Below are 20858 nucleotides of genomic sequence, written 5' to 3' on the forward strand. Positions count from 1 at the left end.
CCGCGGCGATCGGTTCTTTGGACCAGAACGAGCTTGCTCACACAGGAGCTTGACGAGGATCGACACCTTCACATGAAAATGTGGCTACAACAACAACGAGTGTTCGCTCTATCCCGAACGTGCTGTATTTTCATTTAAATAATAATAAAAAAACAACATTTGGAATTCATATTTCATTTCCAGTTTATATTTAAAACAGTAATTAATTAAAAGAAAAACAAATTTAAGATGACGCACGCATATGTTATAACATTTGACAAAAACTTTTACAAGAGTTAAGATACATTCTTAGAAAAGAAAGCATAAATTTGAATAAGAATAGAGTAGAAAAGAAAGTATATATGTTTGTGAACTTAAAAACATCAAAATTTAATTTGTTGTTGTTTTTTTTTTGTTTTGCTTTAATTAGCTACTCGTAACACATAACATAGTCAGTTTGTTTGTGGCTTTTTGATTGGAATTAATTTATTTATTTTGTTATAAATTACTAAAAGCTAAATATATGTTAATTTATTTTATATTATATTTTAATATCACATCAACTTTGTTCATTACATTTTAAATTATTTTTTGCTGCTATGCTTGTTAATTCAATCTGGATTCTGATCCTTATACAAAAATCTCACATAAACATCGTCATTAAATCACCCACATCATAATTATCATCATTGTCATGTTTTTCAGTTTTATTGTTTGTTTTTAAGTACTACAAAAATTGTATTTTTCGTTATTGTTGGGGTTGTTTGTGTTCTCAAAAATGATATTTCTATTTACTATATAAATATATAATTTTGGTATGTATTTTATATGAATATGAGTATCATCTATAAGTGTAGAGTTTCAAACTTAAATTATGTTTTAATGATTCCTTTGTAAGGTTTATTTTGTTGAGTTGAGTTGGGTTTTTGGATAGGGAAGGTAGCGAAAAATTTGGGGCATGGAGAGAACCTCATACTTTTTTTGCTTTTAGTTTGCCACTTATTCTACTTGGTTTCTTCCATTCATTCATTATTTTGTTATAATAAAAGTTGTTAGTCTGTTGGGAGCTGTGCTTCTGAATGTTAATTGTTTGTTTTTCTACTTTCATGTACGGCATAAGCCAGAAGAAGAAAAAGGAAATGGAGAATATAGTTTTAGCATTTATTTCCGTTTTTAGTTTTGCTCAAGTGGCAACTGTTGGAGGGCTATTTTTGTTGTGCCTTTCCCGTTTTGCTTCAATGTAGACAAAAATAAAACTGTTTATGCAAAACTTCTCAGAAATTGTTGAAAGCGTGATCTATTGTTGATTAATGCTCTTAGCTAGCATTATTTTTTATTCTTATTTTGACATCCATTAAGCATTCGAGAAAAGGAAAACTTTTAGTTAATTTAGTTTTAGGTGGACTACAACTGCAGTATTTCGTTGTTCGATAAAAAAAAAGCAGCGAAAGTTTTCGTTTATAACATACAAAGAACATAAATGGTAATCTCTATACTAAAGTGATGACTATTCCAATTGTTGCTTACTGGGCTATTGGAATGAAGTTCGAGAATGAAAAATGTATGTGGTCCAAAGTTCATTCAGTATTTGTAGCTTATATATTAAATTTTAATAATGCACATTAAAATTAGAGCGGTAACACATTGAATTAGCAATTATTCTTGTTTAAAAAAAAAAACCTAACTTCACAACGAACTTTGTGGGTACGGGCCTAGTTTTAAATTTTTTTTTTGCCTCTTAGTTCTCTTATATGACTTTGTCACAAATAAAACCTTCTTCAGCTTTGTCTCATATTGAAATTTTGGAAATAATATGAATATAAAAAAGATAAAAACATATATATATATATATATATATATATATATATATATATATATATATATATATATATATATATATATATATATATATATATATATATATATATATATATATATATATATATATATATATATATATATATATATATATATATATATATATATATATATATATATATATATATATATATATTATTTCTTTTAGTCGGAGGGAATAACTATTTGTTTTCATTTCTTTCATATGTAAGTCTAGCAGAATTGACACGCCCCTTATTCCTGTTTAGTTTTTTTTTGTTTCTAACTTTTATTCTTGTGAATTCACAAAATCACAATTCATACTTAAAATATGTTTGGTAGTTTTCTTTTTATAAAAAATTTCATATTTTTCCTCTTGTGTGAGTGTGTGTGTGTTTTTTTTAGTTTTTTTGTTTTAATAAATGACTTATATTAATGATGATACTTATTGGATTAGTTTTCTTTCTCGTGTGTTATTTTTTGTTATTGTAATTTTTGTACATATTAGGTGGATTTTTTTTTTTCTTTAAAAAGTTGCTACTCACAGGCATAAAGCTTATGTTTGTTCAATGTAAAATGTGGACTTATGAGTATAGTGCTGCTGCGTGTTAAATTTCTAGTGAGAATAAGAAAAAAACGAAATTTATGAATAAATTGTTTTTAAATATCTATCATTTGCTTAGATGTACATACTTAAGAAATTGTGGCAATAGAGAAGTCCAACCGCCTTTGTCTTGTTTCAGTGTTAAAAACAATTCGAATGTTGATACTGTAGTTGGATCAACTTTGAAAGATGCAATGCGCCTGGAATATTAATTAATCAAATGTTATTACAATTTACAAGGTAATGTTGATGAAATATAAGAATCGTTGGGTTTTAATTGGATTATAAGAAATCTTCACAAAAAAGTCAGACCAGCTGAAGCTGCTGGCGAAGCAGAACATCGGGCTCCGCACAGATAGCTGGACAATTGTATATACAAAACCCTGTATAGAAAGCGGGGGCTAGATATTGATCGCATCGATTGACGAGGACTCGAAAGCTAACTGAAAAATAGTGAGTGCAGATTTATAATTGAATTTCGAGTTTGCCATGACCGATTCTTGAAGTCAAAAAGAGGTTCGAGCGAGGAAGCTTAGAGTGGTACAGATTAATATGCCACACTCCGTGGAAGCCTCGCACAAACTCATTTTCTTATATCTTATATCTTACCTGGTTGAAATCCTACAAGGTTGAATTAAAGTATCTGGGATTGAAAAAAGAAACTATACCAGTTTTACTCCGCTTTCGGGTAATAAGATAAGAAAATGAATTATGGAAAGGGAAAATTAGCATCTAATATTTCAATAGAACAAGGCGAGTTATTGGCGCCTTTATATAATGGCCATAACGTTGCGGCGGAACGAGCTATTGGGCTTGACGAGGATCGCTACCTCCCCATGTAAAAATGTGGCTACAACAGCAACTAATCTCATCTTGTCCTAAGAGGAGACGGATCTGCCTAACGGGGCAATGTGAAACCGATCAGAGGATGCAACTGATATTGGGTTTCGATACCAAAAATCCGACCTCTAACCAAACAGTGTAAGAGATCGCAGCCTGGTTGGTGGCATAGTTACTTGAGGAAATTCGGAAGAGAAAATTGACTTGGTTGGGTCGTATCCTACGCCGACCACGCGATGATATAACGAGAAATGTCCAATACTGGAATCTGCAATGACAACGAAGGAGGTGACGACCCCAGAAACACATGGATTCGCTGGAAATAAGTCCTGTTTTGGGGGTGCAGGTACGGCCTATCAGATTTTTCTTTCAGAAAATTTCGCCCCAATTTCGAAATCATATTGGTGATCTGCTCCCAAATTTCTTTCATTTGACCCTTATTTTGCTATGATCGGTAAATATGTCCGGTGTAGGGGTGTTTTTGGTAGTGAGGTGATCAGTCATGTATCATGTATCAGATTCGTGCTCTAGTCTCAAATACCTTTCTTTTGAGTCTAATATTGTCATTATTGGTTTAAATTTCCATTTGATTTCCGAGATCTTGCGTTTTTGAAAATATGGTAAGGGGTGGGTCCGCCCATTTTGATGTTTGGTTGTTAGATCTACTTCATTCTCTTGGTTTTGGTGATGAATTGGAGTAACCAAACCCTTTGCCCCGAAATTGGATATCAGATTCATATTCTATTCCACTTGGCAACATTTGGCAATAAAAAAGATACCATATTTTACTCCACTTGGCAACACTTGGCAATAAAAAAGATACCATATATTTGAGCCCCTTTTTGTCATAAGCCACAAATACGTTCAGTTGATGTGTATGTAGGGTGGGGCGACCACCCAGGCCGCCCACCCTATTGTTCTACTCTCACATTTCTTTTATTTTAGCTACAATTGCCATTGGTTTAGGGGCAGTTTATGGGATGAGACTACTCCCAAATACTTTACATTTACTTTAATTGGCTATGACAGAATATTTGTTCCACTAGCCGAACGTAGAATAGAGTTCCAAGCGCCTCGATCTTCTGCGCTCATTCTAAAGTCTCTGACACCAAGTTTCGAGGTGTCTCCCACAACATGATCTTTCCATCGGGCTTTTGGTCTTCCCGGTTTGCGTGTACCATCGTGTTTGCCTTCAAAAGACTTTTTTGCTGGAGCTTCTTCATCCATTCTGACAACATGACCTAGCCTACGCAGCCGTTGTATTTTGATGTGTGTAACTATGCTATCGTCGTCATACAGCTCGTGGTTCATACGTCGCCTATATTCTCCGTTAACGCAAACTGGTCCATATATTTTATGAAGAATCTTTCTCTCAAATACTCCAAGCACTGCCTCATCTGCTTTCACAAGTACCCATGCTTCAGAACCATATAACAGCACGGGTAGTATCACTGTCTGGTATAGTGTAACCTTCGTCTGTCGAGAAGTGGCCTTGTTAAAGGCTGCAGTTACTACTTCCGATGACCGACCTATGATATCGGTGTCGTCAGCATAGGCGAGTAGCATGTGTTCTCTTGTGATTAGTGTGCGATATCTATTCACATCTGTTTGTCACCTCGTTTGGTATTAAATGGTTCGGAGAGATTCTTTCCTATTCTTACAGAGGAAATCGTATTTGCCCGTGCCATCCTGCAGAGACTTATTTTTTGCAGGGATACCAAACTCAGACATGGCTTGAAATACCTTTGAACGTAAAGGAGTATCAAAGGCGGCTTTGTCCTTCTAGGGCGCAGTGTGAATATCTGGTCCAGGGTGGATTTACCAGGTCTAAAGCCGCATTGATAGGGCCCAATTATCTCATTGACTTTAGGTTTTAATCTTTCACACAGTACGCTCTTGTGTCCTTTCTTGTGTACGGGACATAGTATGCTAAGGTTCCAATAATCGGGTATGCGTTCTTCTACCCAGATTGCGCAGATAAGCTGATGCATACGCCTTATCAGCGTGTTGCCTTAAATAGTTCAGAGGGTAACCCGTCGGCTCCTGCTGCCTTGTTGTTCTTCAGTGGGGTGAGCCGAAACATGGTCGGTTTAAAGGGAGTTAAGGGGGAGAACCCTGAAATAATACCGGCATCGTGACAGAGCACGATTTTGTTTGGCTCTATAATGTCAAGTATTTTGAAGGGGGTTATCAAGATATTCAGGCACCTCAGACACCAAGGAATGAATTTGTATGTCAGATTTGTACTCTACTTTTAAATACCCATCTCCGAGATCTGGCGCTTTTGAAAATAGCTTGGATGTTAGATCTTCTTCATTCTCTTGGTTTTGCCGCAAAAGTGGATATCAGATTCAAAAAACACATTTAAGCGATATATAGTGATATAATCGGTATATATGTATGGCTTAGGGGGAGTTTGTGAGGTGAGACGCCACTGAAACACTTGGACATAAAACAGATACCAGATTTGAGTCCTTTTTGCCATAATCTACAAATATGTCCTGTTTGAGGGGTATGTAGCCTGGGGCGGCCACCCACGCACTTAGCCATGATAAAATCTCAGCATCGTTGTCTACTCTCAAATTTCTTTTATTTGAGCCGCAATTGTCATTGGTTCAGGGGGAGTTTATGGGGTGAGACGCAAAAGTTGATATCAAATTCGTGTTCTACTATCAATCGCCATAGTAGGCACACACGGCCGGTTTGAAAGAAGGAGTTTAAGGAGCGGACCGTGAAGTAATATAAGCATCGTGCTAGAGCACGATTTTGTTTGGCCATATAATGTCAAGCATTTTGAAGGTGGCTATCGAGATATTCAGAGCAACGGGTCTCGTTCAGAACCTCACTAAATATTATTGTTTTTTTGGTTATCAACATTCAAAATCATTCAAATCTACCACTTGGGAAACCACATTTTTAAAGATCCGTAGGTCCTCCTGTGTCTATCCCACTCTGCACTCTGACACATCCTTTCATTTGAGTACAATATATTCTCGGTCGGCAGGACGGCTGGACGTGACCAAGATTCTTTAATCCTTATATCAACATTACATTCGATCTCTACTGATATAGACATTTCTTTTAATTCACATGATATCCCGCTCAAAATACACACCTTATTGAAGGGTATTGAGTAGGTGAGCCCGTCCCAGACTCTATCCCAAATATGTATACCAGATTCGTAGTCAACTCCCAAAGACCTTTCATTTGATACCCATTTGGTGACGTTGAACATTCATGACCTTTTAAGGGGTTTTGGGGTTGGAGAGGGCCCGTAGATACATTGGACCAAATTCTTATAACAGATGTGTACTCAACTTTCAAACACCTTTCATTTGATATCCATATTGTCCCAATTGGTAAATAAGCCCCGCTGGTAGGTTTTGGGAGGTGGGGAGGTGCCTCAGATACCAAGAAATAAATGTTTGTATCATATTCTTACTATACTTTTAAATACCTTTCATTTGATATCCATATTGTCCCAATTGGTAAATATCACACACACCAAGGAAAAAAATTTTAAGTCAGATGTGTTCTCTACTATTAAATACCCTTCATTTGATACCCATATTGCCCAAAGCGGTAAAAGAGTCCTGTTGGGATTTTTTTGGGTTGAGGACGCCCTCGAAAACTTTGGGCGAAATTTGTATACCAAGTCCGTACTCTACTCTTAAATACCTTTCATTTGCTACCCATATTGTCCCAATCGGTAAACATGTCCGTCCGCGTTGGTTTTGGAATGGGGCGTCCCCCAGGTTATTTGACCCAAAAATTGTATACCCATTTCGTGTTTTTAGGTTACCGTAAGGTGTTATACAAAATATCGCTTAAATCGGTGCACGCATCTCCGACATCTGGCGTTTTTGAAAATTGGGGAATGGGGGAGGGTCCGTCCCCCTCCGTATATCAAAAAATGTAGTACCCTATTTTCACCGGGGACCCAAACTCTACCCTCTGTGTGCCTAAAATCGGTTCAGCCGTTTTTGAGTCTATACGGAACAAATAAACAAACTAACAAACAAACAAAGCGCAACAATTTTTTTTAAATATAAGGGATAGAAGATACTCCAATTGCAGGATATGTTATGTTGAAAATAGGGTGCCAATATTAATCCGTCCCATGCCACTATGGACATACACCTAAGCCAGTAATCGGCCTGTTGTGCGCTCTAAATACTAAAACGTAACCTCAATAAAGAAAATCTAACTTAGGAACAACGTGCAACTTACGAAATCCTTTAATGTCTGGTATTGTGTGCCTAAGTGCCGGTATCTTTTAGACGCGATAGCTGGGCAAAGACATAGGAAATGCTCCAACGTCTCATCATCTTCACCACAGCTTCTACATATGCTATTACCTGTCACACCAATTTCATATAAGTGAGCTCGTAGTCCTATGTGACCCGTTATGATACCGAAAGCTATCTGCCCTCAGTAATAGACTCGTCTTCACAGGATCCCGAACCCCGCCGTCCTACCGACTGTTTCCCTATTCCAGTGTTACACGCCCTTAGCTCGGACAGCGTCGACCCGAAAGCCTTCGGGTAAACCAAGTTTATTGACGGCAGTCCTCTGGTCTTCACTGCCAACTCGTCTGCTTTTCATTCCCCCTTACTCCGCTATGACCCGGCGACCAAACGATGCGAATTGTGCTATCTACAGAGAAGGCGTTAATCTCTTCTTACACTCCAAGACTGTTCGTGACCCTACCGTCCTGGCTGCTATTGCCTTGATGGCCAGTTAAATTTCCGTAAAGATATTCACGCGAGGACGTAGACGATACCACCTTACGCATTCCGTGATCGCCCAGATCTCTGGATCAGGATGGTATTATGGTCAGGCAGTTGAAAAAAAATCTCAATATTTTGACCCCCAGGCCCACTCTTTCTTCTAACTTTGATGCATCCCAGATGGCAATTCCAGAGTTCCATTAATCCAAGAATGTGCCGATGGCAACAGAGCATTCCACTTGACATCAAGAAATCTTCCCAGGTATCCGAACGGAAACCTCTTCTAATCCATCCGGGTTTCCTTTCGTCGCCTCGACTGTACCACGATGGTATGACCTGCTCCTATCCATTTTCCCATCGCTTTAAGTCTCAATGCCGCAGTCGCTGCCTCATACATAATCTGTATGTCAAGATAGCATGTTCTGTTAACCTGTTGTATTATCCTAACGTTCCACTTTTTCTCCATTGAAGTCCACCAAACTACTGAGGCGTAAGTAAGTATTGGTCTAATCACGATCTCTCTGTTTTTGCGAATCGAAAAAAAGAGAACCCTTGGTACCATTCTAAGTGATGACGGAACCTGGACGGTGTAAAGCTCTGAAAATATCGATGTACTTGGATAGTCTCTCTGATACAATACAGTGCCTAGGTACTGCCCAATTGTTGCAGACATGATAACGGAGGGTAAGAATTTCTGTGTGGTTAATTCTTGGCAGTAAGTCATTGCGACCCTTCTGCGTCCTCGTCGTCGGACAATGTGACTTCCCCGACCTTCCCCGTGGGGCAATATACGCAACAGCAGCATCCCAGACCAGTGCCGAAAATGTATCATTTTTGCAATTGAATTGTCAACATTCTGGATTTTATGAGTCGGTAGAACATATTGGTTGCAGCGATCCAGGAGACAAAGCTGACCAACACCTGTAGCTTGCACAGTTGTCACGGATAAAATATGCTACGTAAGGATCGCCCAAGAAGATTGAAGGCTCCACCTTTTGCACGGTAAATTAGGATGTCCCCACTAAGATTACGAGGAGGTGCAGCAGCTCGCCAGACATTTCCATTGCATCCCCTGATCTCCTAAGTGACGTATCCTGGCAAGCCGTCATCTTTTAGTGGACGAACGTTCATCATTCAGAAGAAGGCCGATTGTGCTGGCTTCGGAGAGTACACCAATCAGTGAACTGCCATACCCCTCGGATGTGCTAGTTGTCGAAAAGAAATTCCGAGACATCATTAACGCATACTCGCTTTATACCAGCCACTTTATACTCGCAGACGAGTATGATGGAATTCATGGTACGGACTCCACTAACCCCAGAATCAGCGAGCTTAATCTGGAAATAAACAGGGTGGTCAACGAACATAAGCGGAATTTGTGGTTGGAACACTTGGAGCAATGTAACTTAGGCACCGGTGTAGGCAAGCTGTGGTCTACTGTCACTCTCGAACCCCGCTAGATGGGATGACAGGACCACAGTCACTTTTGGCGAAATAACCATGACTGATCCGAAGAGATGCGCCAGGTTGTTCAATCGTCAATTAATTGTGCATCCCGAGAGTGACAGGGCAAGGAGAGCCATTCGCCGTATCCGTGGTCTCCGAGCCGATGGACAGCTATCACAATTTACCGTGGGCGAAGTTACGAATGTCATCCGTGGCGCCAAATCATCCAAGGCGTTAGGCCCCGACGGAATCTCTACACTGATGCTGAAGAATCTGGATTTACCTGGAGTTGAGTACCTTACGACTGTCTTCAACCTGTCTTTGAACACTCTTATAGTTCCCGATATCTGGAAAATGGGCCGAGCATCAACACGGATAGCACAACAACTGCTTTGCATGACATCACCGACCACATTTGCCGTGGCTTCAATCAGTCCAACCCATGTGATAGGACGGTCCTCGTAGCACTGGACCTATCAACCATGCCAAATTATTTAAGGACATCGCCAACACGTCCCTCCAGCCAGGTCTGAAACGCTGGGTTGCGAATTATCTGTGTGGTCGCCAGTAATTTGTGGAATTTAGGGATAAGTCGAAGCACCGCAGAGTGTAACAGGGAGTTCCCCAAGGCGGGGTGATATCTCCGGCACTGTTTAACCTCTACCTATCCTCCATTCCACCCACTCCAGACGGCATACAGATCGTATCACATGCGGACGATTGTACGATCATGGCATCAAGCCCCCACCCATTGTTGACAACTGCGATAGGTTGAATGTCTGTCTCAACGAACTTACCATATTTCGCTGCAAGAAATCTGAAGATATTTGCCACCAAATCTTTAATCACATTGTTCACGCTTGAGATGAATGCCAAACCGACTGTGATGGTCGATGGAGAAATGATTCCTACCATCAAGTTTCCCAAAATACTTGGCGTCACATTTGACAGCCCTTACACATTCTCCCCACATGTCACAGCAATTTGCGATAAAGCCAAAAGTAGAAACAAGGTCCTCAAGTCACTTGCCGGCAGCACTTGGGGTGCACACAAAGAAACCTTATTGACCACGTAGAAAACAAGTGTGGTCTCGTCAGCTTTGTGACACGCAGTGGCATAATGTTTAGATCCGTCAGAATGCCGCCGTCCGAACTGAGATGGGCTGTCTTCTCAGTTCTCATGTGGACCACCTCCATCAGGAGACAAAAATCCTACCAGTACGAAGACATAACTACATGCTGTCTAAGTAATACCTTTTGGGTTGTTATCGCAGGGACCATACAAATCATCATCTTGTGGATAGATATCCACAGCCCAGAAGCCTTCAACACTACAAGAGAGAACCTCTAAATCAAGCGGCACATCAAGCAGGTATAGACAACCTTCATGCAGACACGGTAGCAGATGCGGTAAATAGCTACCGGTTGAATGTAGTCCTTAGAGGAGGACCTCCTCCCATTGCACCTGAAGAAATTGACCTCACCCGGGAAACCAGAGTAGTTCTGGCTCAATTACGTTCCGGCAGATGCAAACGCCTCAACTCCTACAGAGCAAGGCCGACGTGCAAGATGTATGTCCTAGGGACCACATCTCACCTGTTTAACTGCCCAGCCAGACCCAGATCCCTCTGCACGCACCCCATCGAAGCCACAGAGTTCCTGGACTATGACACTAAACACAAGAAACTGCTACAACAACAACTCAAACGAATCTAAAAATATGCAAAAGATTATAAACTATTTTCAACCAGGGTTCATATGACCAATATGAAGGTTTATATTGACGGATGCATGTAGTATATATAGTCCCCCAAAAAAGAAAGAAAGACAAACTACAAAACAATTACAAAATCATACCTGGCATTGCCTGTCTCATCTTCAAAATCGATGAAAATTGCACAGCCACGCACTCCGCAAGGTTCCCTCTCGGAGGTTTTTATCATATCAGCGGCAATACGCGGCGTGAGATCCCATGGCAGTGAGACTTCGGTGCATGATAAATGACGACTTTTTGCCGCACGTAATTCAGACTGCAAACGTTCCGAAAGTTCATTAACAGCAGCTGCATCAATATCGTCATGCTCTCCAATGCCATAATGTTCGGTGGCCTCGGTGGGTGTGGAGAGATTCGATGAGGCTGGTGATGGTGGAAACGCCCCCACAAAACCATTGCTGCTGTTGCAGCGCTTATGGTATGATTTTGGCGTAGCTCCTCTGTTTACCACCGCCGATGCTGGGGTACTATCCGATGCACAATAAAGCAGATTATTGTTGTACGAGTAGTGAGCCCCGCTTGGGGTCTCAATGCCGCCTTTTGGTGGTGGAGTCGCTGCAGCAGCCGTCTCCATGGCAAACGAATGTGCCTGCTGACCAAATGGTGAGGAGTAGCCCGCAGTGTTGACGGAAGGGGAACAGAAGAAGTGAGTATGATTTTGTTGTGGTTTGATACCATCTACCACATCAAAGTGTTCCTCAATGGGGCTATGACAATACTGCTGGTGATGATGGAAGGTGTCGTTTGTAAAGGTATTGGTCGTTGTTGATGATGGCGATGTTGGTGATGCAGTGGCCGCCACCGGCGATGGAGGTGTAAGTGAACTAGTCCAGTCTGAAAGAAGAAAATAGATGTCCACACATTAAAAGTGCAAACAAGTTGGTTTTGCCAAGAAAACTAATGAAATGGCACCATGTGCTTTTATAGAGGTTTCTTACTTTACCGTATGAAATTTTTCATCGTTTTGTTATTACAGCTCGAATTGAATATCAGCTGGCAATTAAAAGTTGAAAGAGGGTGAGGGGCGGATACAGCTGTTTACAATAAAGCGCAGGTCAGGTAACTGACTTCGCTCGTTTTTACGCATGACTATCAGAAGAAACACTCGTTTCTTGTACTCAAAACTCAGGTTTAATGAGAAACCGCAAGCGGGAAAAACGAATATAAGGTGAGTTAACAACGAAACACTAAAAAACTCACTCATTTTTCTTATTGCTCTTTCGTCCGTTCCTTGTTTTGTGATTGCTCTTAAGAGGTGGCAGTGGCCTGATGCAAAGCTACAATGTTGCCGTTTTGGGTTTTTTTTCTACCAAATTTGGTAGCAGTGATTTATAAATTTTAGGAATTATTCGGTTAGACGGCCCAGATCGATTTTGGTAGATTTAAAATTTGCTTTTCAATTTGAAATATTTGGATATATCGTAGTATATGTTAGACATGTACGAGTATATGACAAAAATGTTCAAGGTGAATGAAACAGATAACACCGATTATTTTGTATACCCTTCACCATAGGATGGGGTTTCATTACATTTTTATTAACCATTCTTTGTTATAAGAAGCCTATAAGGCCTATAAAAATATTACATTGATAACACAACCTGACCAATTCTTACGTTTTAGTTAAATCTAAAATAAAAAAATATAAACGAATTTTAGTTGTGTGTGTGTATTATAATTTAGAACCATAACTCACACAAACAACGAAAAATTTTGCGAGCTAGTAACATACACAAAATCAGAGTTGCACTTATCACTTATTTTGACAATAGTGCACTCAATATTTTGTTGTTGGGCAACTGCCACTACCTGTAAATGAATATATCTTGTTAAAGGTAGTGGCAGTTGGTCAACAACAAAATATGTAGCACAAGTGATTAGTGCAACTCTGATTTTGTTATGTTACTAGTTCTCGCCATTTTTCATTGTTTGTGTGTTATGGTTCTTAACTATAATACGTACACACAATTAAATCTCAATGCTGAAAATACACGAATCGAAGCGCATCAAAACAGTTAAGATTTGTTTACAATAAAAAAATAATATGTGGATGTTGTTGTTAATGTTGTTGCCACAAATAATTTATTTTCCTTTTACCTAAATCACAACGTACACAGTTGTTGTCCATTAAAAAGTTGACGCTTTTATTTAGTTGTTGTATGAAGCTGAAAAATATGGCATGTCAATCAGCTGGTCTACAAAATAACAAAAAGAAGCAAAAGAAAAGTGTACATGCAAAAAAAGGAACTATAAAAAGGAAAAAGATGGAACTAGTTCCAGCATTTCCTTACGTGGATAAGTTCTAATGGACTAGTTCCATCCGGAACTACCCAACTCTAATATGGTGCAATCTGCCATCATGTCATAAACTGATCGTAGTTTTGTCAACACACACAAAGAAATTTGTGTGCGTGTGTGAGAAAGAAGATAATAACAAAGAGAAGGCAAACAGAAATCTGTCATTTTAATACCGTCAAACCTGACCAGCTGTTCGCGTTAGACCACCTTTTTAAATCTGCCGTGGGCTCTCGCCGGCTGATTTTATGAAGGGAAAATGATGATAAATGATTGAGCCATTAAATCCAGATTTAAAGAGCGGTGTAAACGTGGTTTAACAGCTGCCTTTACAAAACAACTGTTCAAAGTTGCAATTTTCTGCTGTCAAAAAAAGTACCAGTAGAAATTTGCATTTTCTCTATTTTTTAATGGTCAAAATTTGCTCTCTCTCGCGCTCTCTTATGCTAGTAAATAAAGTACGCAAACGACATCCAGCAAAAAATTCTGAAAATTTGCACAAATTTGTGGGACAAATTTAATAGCCATTTTCGCTGTGAATGAAGTCAGTACTAGGCTTTAGGTTGAAAAGAGAATGCGGATGAAGACATAATTATCAGGTAGTGTACCGTAAACAGCTGTGTACAATTTTTTCTCGCGAAGTGCACTATCTGTCAACGAGTTTTGATTGTGTGTGTGTATTATAGTTAAGAACCATAATACACACAAACAACGAAGGATGGCGGGAATTAGTAACATACACAAAATCAGAGTTGCACTAATCACTGTTTTGGACAGATGTGCACTCAGTATTTTATTATTGGACAACTGCCACTACCTGTAAATTAATATATCTTGGATGCGGATATTAATCCGCCCATGTCACTTTGGACATAAACCTAAGGGTTGGTATTCTATTCTACTTTCGGAATAGCCTCTGCAATTTTCAATTGTTCCGCGAGCGAAATTTGACAGCAATTAAATGTTTTATTTCCATACCACAACACGTTTTTTTATCTGCACTTATTGCTTTCTCTTTTCTATATATATTTTTTCTCAAATAAATAAAGAAAAGCGAACCATTCAAACCAAAAAAAAAAACAAACAAAGATGATGCCGGCAATAGTTTCAATAAACAGAGTACTACTTTTCAGCCAACGTTACCCCGACGTTTTTTCATATGGAGTTTGACAGCATTCCGCTTGAAAAAGCTGAACAGAATACTCAGCTTAAAGGCCAAAACAAAATGAGCGCGTTGAGCTTTGTTTTTGAGCGTCGCGATGCAAAAATCTAACTGCACAAAAATCCCCCAAAATCAACGCGGAAAAGTTTAAACTTTGACGCTTGAAAGCGAGCGTCATTTTGTGCTGCCACATGTCATTCTATTTAGGCCTTATGCCAGTATTGGGCTTGTTGTGCGCTCTAAAAAAAAGAAACCTCAAAAAAGTTTTTTTTTTTTAAAGTTAGAAATTCCGTGGTACTTACAAAATCCTTAATTGTTTTCCATACCACTCCCCTATGTTGGTCATGTCTGGTATCGTATCCCCACCTAAGTACCGGTGTCTTTTAGTCGCGAAAGCCGGGCAATGACGTAGGAAATGCTCTAACGTCTCATCATCTTCCCCACATGCCCTACAAATGCTTTCACATGCCGCACTGATTTTGTATGAGTGAGCTCCTAGTCCTATATGACCAGTTATAATACCAATGCTATACTTACCTCCTTCTTACTTCCTTTCAGTAATAGCTTTGAAAACAAAGATTTTTGCCGTCCTACCGACTGATTTTTGTTAAATATTGTAAAAAATTATATTTTTCGCTAGTTTTAATCTGTCTCGGTTTTAAATGCTACTTATTTCCATGAAATAATATATACGTACACAAACTGAAAACATTAAGCAAATGTTATTTTTGGATGCATTTGACCAATTTTATAAAAACCACCTACATTATGCTTTAACGACGAACTTTATTTAAATCTATCGAAATGGATGTTGACTAATTGCGTATAATAGAAATCTCACTAGGAAGGAAGTTTTTGAATCTTTTGTCGCCATTTTGGGAATTTCACACCAGTTTTATCTACGCACCCATTAAGAAATCCTTTATTCGTAAGAACGTTGTATTTATTACAAAACCATTTTTATGCGAAAATGTGAGCAAATTGAATGAGTCATCCTGTGTTTTTATTTTATGTATAAGAATAAAAAAACGATACCAATATCAAAATTTTCTTGAAAGAAAATCTAAATTTTCAAAAGATGTTCATTTTGTGCATTTTTTTTCGCAAATTTATGTCTTTAGAGAAATTTTTGTCAAATGTTTGTCTTTAGAGAAAATTTTCATGAAAATATTATCTCCAAAGGATTTTTTAATAATATTTTGTTTAAAAAGGCTCAATCATTTTTCTTAAAAAGAAAATATTAAACATTTTGGTCTTAACAGTAAATTTCATTAAAATTTTATTTAATTAACCAATTTATAAAATTTTTGTTTCTAAAAAAAAATTCATTGGAATTTTGTATGTAGAAACAATTTTATTTAAATTAGTGAGAACTAATTTTTTAAAAAATTTGTCTTTAGGAACATTTTTATAGAAAATTTGCCTCAAAAACCATTTGATTGAAATTGTATCATTTCTAAAGACAAAATATTGATATTTTGCCTTAAGATTTTTTTTTAATTTTGTCTATAAAAAAGAATTTATTATAAAATTTTGTCTTTGTTTGTTTCTCTTTCGAGATTGCAAATGGAAAACGATAGCCAAAGATAGCAACACACACCAACCACTATGAGACGCGTTTCGGTTAAGAGACTTTTCAACCATATTAGGTGTGATGGCTTCAAGGGCTGTGTTGTATTTGAATCGTATTAATTGCGAAAACGCATCTATGATACAATTACCACATTAAGCACGCTTGACAACCCTGTCTATTCGCTGTACTTTTTCTTAATGCATGTAATTCTGTGTAATGACAGACTTTTTTTCTGTGGCAATCACATACACATGATTTTGAGCATCTGTTGGAAGTTGTATTGATGGCTGTCGTTGACAAAGTACTTTTGAGAGCACTCAAGCATGTGCAAAATTTTGTCTTTAAAAACACTTCATTGACGTTTAGAAAGAATTTTGTCCTTAAAAAAAATAATTTTTGAGATGGACCGGGCCAAATATTATCTTTAGAGGATTTTTCACTGATACGTTTCTTTAGAGAAATTTTAAATGAAATTTTGTCTATAAAAAAATCACAAATCTAGAAAAAATGATATTACAATTTTGTCTCTCAAAAAATTCCCTTAAAATTTGCTTTAGAAAATATTTCATTAAAATTTTTTGTTTAAAAACGTTTCATTAAAATTTTGTCTTTTTAACTTTGCATTATAATTATGTTTTTACAAAAATTTCGAGAGGGCCGACTGGGCCAAAGTTTGTCTACGCAGAAAATTTTATTGAAACTTTGTCTTTAAAAATATTTTCATTGAAATTTTCTTTTCAGAATTTTTTTTTGGAAATTTTGTCGTTTTTAAAATTTTATTGAACTTTTATTTTTTGTGAATTTATTTGAAATTTGCCTTAGTAAAGTATTTTTTTTTTAGAAATCTTTTTTCGATGCAATTTAGTTCTATAGAAGATATTTAGATAATAGATTTTAAAGCAAAAAAAATAAATCGCTGATGACATTCAGAAGAACATTCTGCCAATACTGATGGTAACATTTAAAAAAAAACTAAAAAACGAACATAGTACCTTCCTTCAAGAGAAAATTTCATTGAGCATTTCTAAAGCATTAAATTTCGTTTTGTGTTCAGAAAAAATTTATAATTGTAAAATTTGATGTACAGTCTATAGAAAAAATTTTATTTAAATTTTATCGTTAGAAAAAATTTTTTAGCAAGGCCCGGGCCTAAGCAAAAAAAAAAAAAAAAAATCATATTCAAGTTTTTGGCCTGTTATTCCTAGTACTCACTTCATTCACAGCGAAAATGTCTATTAAATTATTGCGAAATCCAACGGACTTTTTTCTTTGTCATAACACAAACAAAAGTATAACAACAACACACAACAAAGACAACAGTGTTGAAGCAGAGTTGATTCGGCCCATTTCGTGAGCATTTAATTACATTTGCATTTAAAATTGTTCGAAATTTATCCTGATGCAGTGACATGTCGCTACTATTGGGTTGCCCTAAAGGTTTTTTTTTTTAAAGAAAGTAAATGCATTTTTAATATATGTAACTTAGAATGAACTTTAATCAAATATACTTTTTTTACACTTTTTTTCTAAAGCAAACTAAAAGTTACAGCTGATAACTGACAGAAGAAAGAATGCAATTACAGAGTCACAAGCTGTGAAAAAATTTGTCAACGCCGACTATATGAAAAATCCGCAATTACTTTTTGGGCAACCCAATATTTTGCTCATAGAACTCAGTTCCACTTACACAGAATGCGTTCGCATTATCTTCGTCACCGTTTTATTATAGTGCGTTTTGACAGTTATTCGTGTGAAAAGTCGAAGTCATTACTAGGCTTTAGGGCGAAGATCATTAAATTTTGCAAGTTTTGTTTGTTTCACTTTCGAGACTATCGAAGATTTTCTTTGCAAGTGGAAAAGGAAAGCCAGACACGCAACACACCAACCACAATGGGACGCGTTTCGTAATTTGGCTACAATTTCTCATCAGCCATATTAGGTGTGAAGGTTTCAAAAGCCGTACGTTGGTATGATGTACTTGTACCAAATTTATTGCGAAGACGCCTCTATCATACAAATACCACATTGTGGGTCCTTCTCAAGCTTCCCGCTGGGGTGTGGTCTTACTTGGTGTTCTTTTGCATAGAGGTCAGTAGCTTAAGCTGCGGCTATGGACAATGACATATGCGGTTTAATATGTTGGCAACGATAAATACAACTTTGGCAACGCACATACTTAAACATTGAAGTAAACATTAAAAGGAGACAAAGTTACTAACTGTGTGGCCACACTATGCACTTAATGAATGAAATAAATAGAAAAGTTTTTCAAAAACAAAAACACATCAATTTCAGAAAAATGCATAAAATCTTTATTTGAATCGTTAGTACGATCCATATAATTTAGTGTTTGAATATTATTTCATGCAAATATTGGCCGTGACTATGCCTCAAATGGTTCATCCCCTTAGTCCAATTTTGGCATACTATTTTCACCCTTTCGACCGGTATCTCACGAATTAATGCTTCAATGTTGTCTTCCAATGCGTCAATTGAAGTGGGCTTGTATGTATGGAGCTTTAACATAATCCCACAAAAAATTGTCTAAAGGCGCTAAATCGCACGATCTAGGCGGCCAGTTGACCGGTACCGAACGTGAAACAAAATTTTCACCGCACCGCCTCTCAATAAGTCCTTGTTACGCGTGCTGTGTGGCATGTGGCACCGTCTTGTTGAAACCACATGTCATGCAAGTCAAGCTCTTGCTCACGATATTCTCATGAGATCTGATTTAGGGGTATTTTGGGGGGTGAGGTGGTCCACCAGACACTTGGCCCTGAAAAATATCAGCATTGTGCTCTTCTTTCAAATACCATTTATTTAAACCCCATATTGCCATTGGTTTAGGGGAGTTTACACGATGAGGCGTCCCCCAAACACATGGCCCCAAAATTTATCAAATTCGTTTTCCAATCTTAAATACCTTTCATCTGAGCCACATATTGGCATGGTCGAAAAATTTTTACCCTTTGGGGAAGGGGTGATGCCCTAAATACATGGTCCTACATTTAGATATCAAATTCGTATTCTACTCCCAAATACCTTTATTTGAGCCCCATATTGCGAAGGTCAGTAAAAAGTTGCTGTTTGTGGGGTATTTTGGGAAAGGGGTAGACCCCCAGAAAATTGGTCCCAAAAGTGGGTATCAATTCTTGCTCTACCCCCCAATACCTTTCATTTAAGCTCCACATTGACATTGTTTTGGGGAGTGGGGTGGTCTCCCAAACACTAAGCGTTGAAAATATATCAGCAACGTGCTCACTTCTCATATATTTGAACCCCATATTGCCATTGGCCTCAAAATTGGACATCAAATTCGTTTTCTAATCTCAAATACCATTCACTTAAACCCCTTATTGAAAAAGCCAGCAAATATGTCCGGTTGGGGGTATGGGCGCTTAATACTATGAATATCGAGCTCCACTGTCTTGAAGACCCAAATTGTCTTGGTGGGCAAGTACGTCCTACTTGGGGGTTGTTATGGTGGTGGGACGTCCCCTAGACATTTGGTCCCGAATGTTGATGTCAGATTCATGGTCTACTCCCAAATACCCTTCATTTGAGCTCCATTTATCCATAGTCGGTATTTGGGGGGTGTTTTTGGGGATGGGGCGGCCACTCAGTGACTTGGCTTTGAATATATATATCAGAATAGCTAAACCGGGCCCGCTCCGCTCCGCCTTCTTTAACTCTTTAATATCATTTAGGGTTTGGACACTTGGCCTTGAAAATATATATCGGATTCGTATTCTACTCTAAAAAACCCTCTTATTTGAGCCTCATATTGCAATAGTCAGCAAATACTTCCTATTTGGGTGGCGGGGTGGACCCATAGACACTTTTCCCGAATGTTAATATCAGATACGTGGTCTACTCCCAAATACCTTTAATCTGAGTCCCATACACACACTACATTCAAATACCTTTTATTTAAGCTACTTATTCTCATGGTCAGTAAATAAGTCCTGTTTGGGGGGTGTTTTGGGGAAGAGGTGGGCCCTCAGAAACGTGGTCCCACATTTGAATATTAGATTTAAGTCCCATATTGCCATTGTCGGTAAATATGTCCGATTTAGGGGTGTTTTCATTTGAATCCGATATTGTCGTGATTGGTCAATATATATATTTAGTAGGTTTTGGGGGTGGGGCGGCCCCCCCTAGGTATCCCATCCGAAATATAAGGGGGAGGGTCCGCCCCTCCTTCAGATATCCAAAAATGTAGTATTTTCACCACGGGATCATTATGCATCATCTGTGAAAATTTCAAGAAAATCGGTTCAGCCTTTTCTGCGTCTATAAGGAACACACAAACATACAAACAAACACATATTGATTTTTATACCCTCCACCATAAGATGGGGGGTATACTAATTTCGTCATTCTGTTTGTAACTACTCGAAATATTCGTCTGAGACCCCATAAAGTATATATATTCTTGATCGTCGTGAAATTTTATGTCGATCTAGCCATGTCCGTCCGTCTGTCCGTCCGTCCGTCTGTCTGTCGAAAGCACGCTAACTTCCGAAGGAGTAAAGCTAGCCGCTTGAAATTTTGCACAAATACTTCTTATTAGTGTAGGTCGGTTGGTATTGTAAATGGGCCATATCGGTCCATGTTTGG

At 38.1% G+C, this 20858-nt stretch overlaps 1 protein-coding gene across 6 annotated transcripts in view; it reads right to left on the minus strand.

The window, feature by feature from the left end:
* Nucleotides 1–2210: 2210 nt before the first annotated feature.
* The window catches only part of LOC106092143 (protein charybde), a 140639-nt gene continuing 121991 nt past the window's right edge, over nucleotides 2211–20858 (minus strand). For 5 of the 6 annotated variants that reach the window (XM_059360475.1, XM_059360474.1, XM_059360473.1 and 2 more), the window contains exons 3-5: nucleotides 11292–12042; nucleotides 2509–2619; nucleotides 2211–2431 (exon numbers count right to left, since the gene is read on the minus strand). In XM_059360475.1, the coding sequence (XP_059216458.1) occupies nucleotides 2353–2431; nucleotides 2509–2619; nucleotides 11292–12042 (941 nt within the window). In that variant the 3' untranslated portion in view covers nucleotides 2211–2352. Of the gene's footprint in view, nucleotides 2432–2508; nucleotides 2620–11291; nucleotides 12043–12408; nucleotides 12654–20858 lie in introns of those variants that run through there. The other variant, XM_013258913.2, reaches the window with a different exon arrangement.

This window comes from Stomoxys calcitrans, chromosome 1 (genome assembly GCF_963082655.1).
Source record: "Stomoxys calcitrans chromosome 1, idStoCalc2.1, whole genome shotgun sequence".
Classification (NCBI taxonomy): Eukaryota; Metazoa; Arthropoda; class Insecta; order Diptera; family Muscidae; genus Stomoxys; species Stomoxys calcitrans.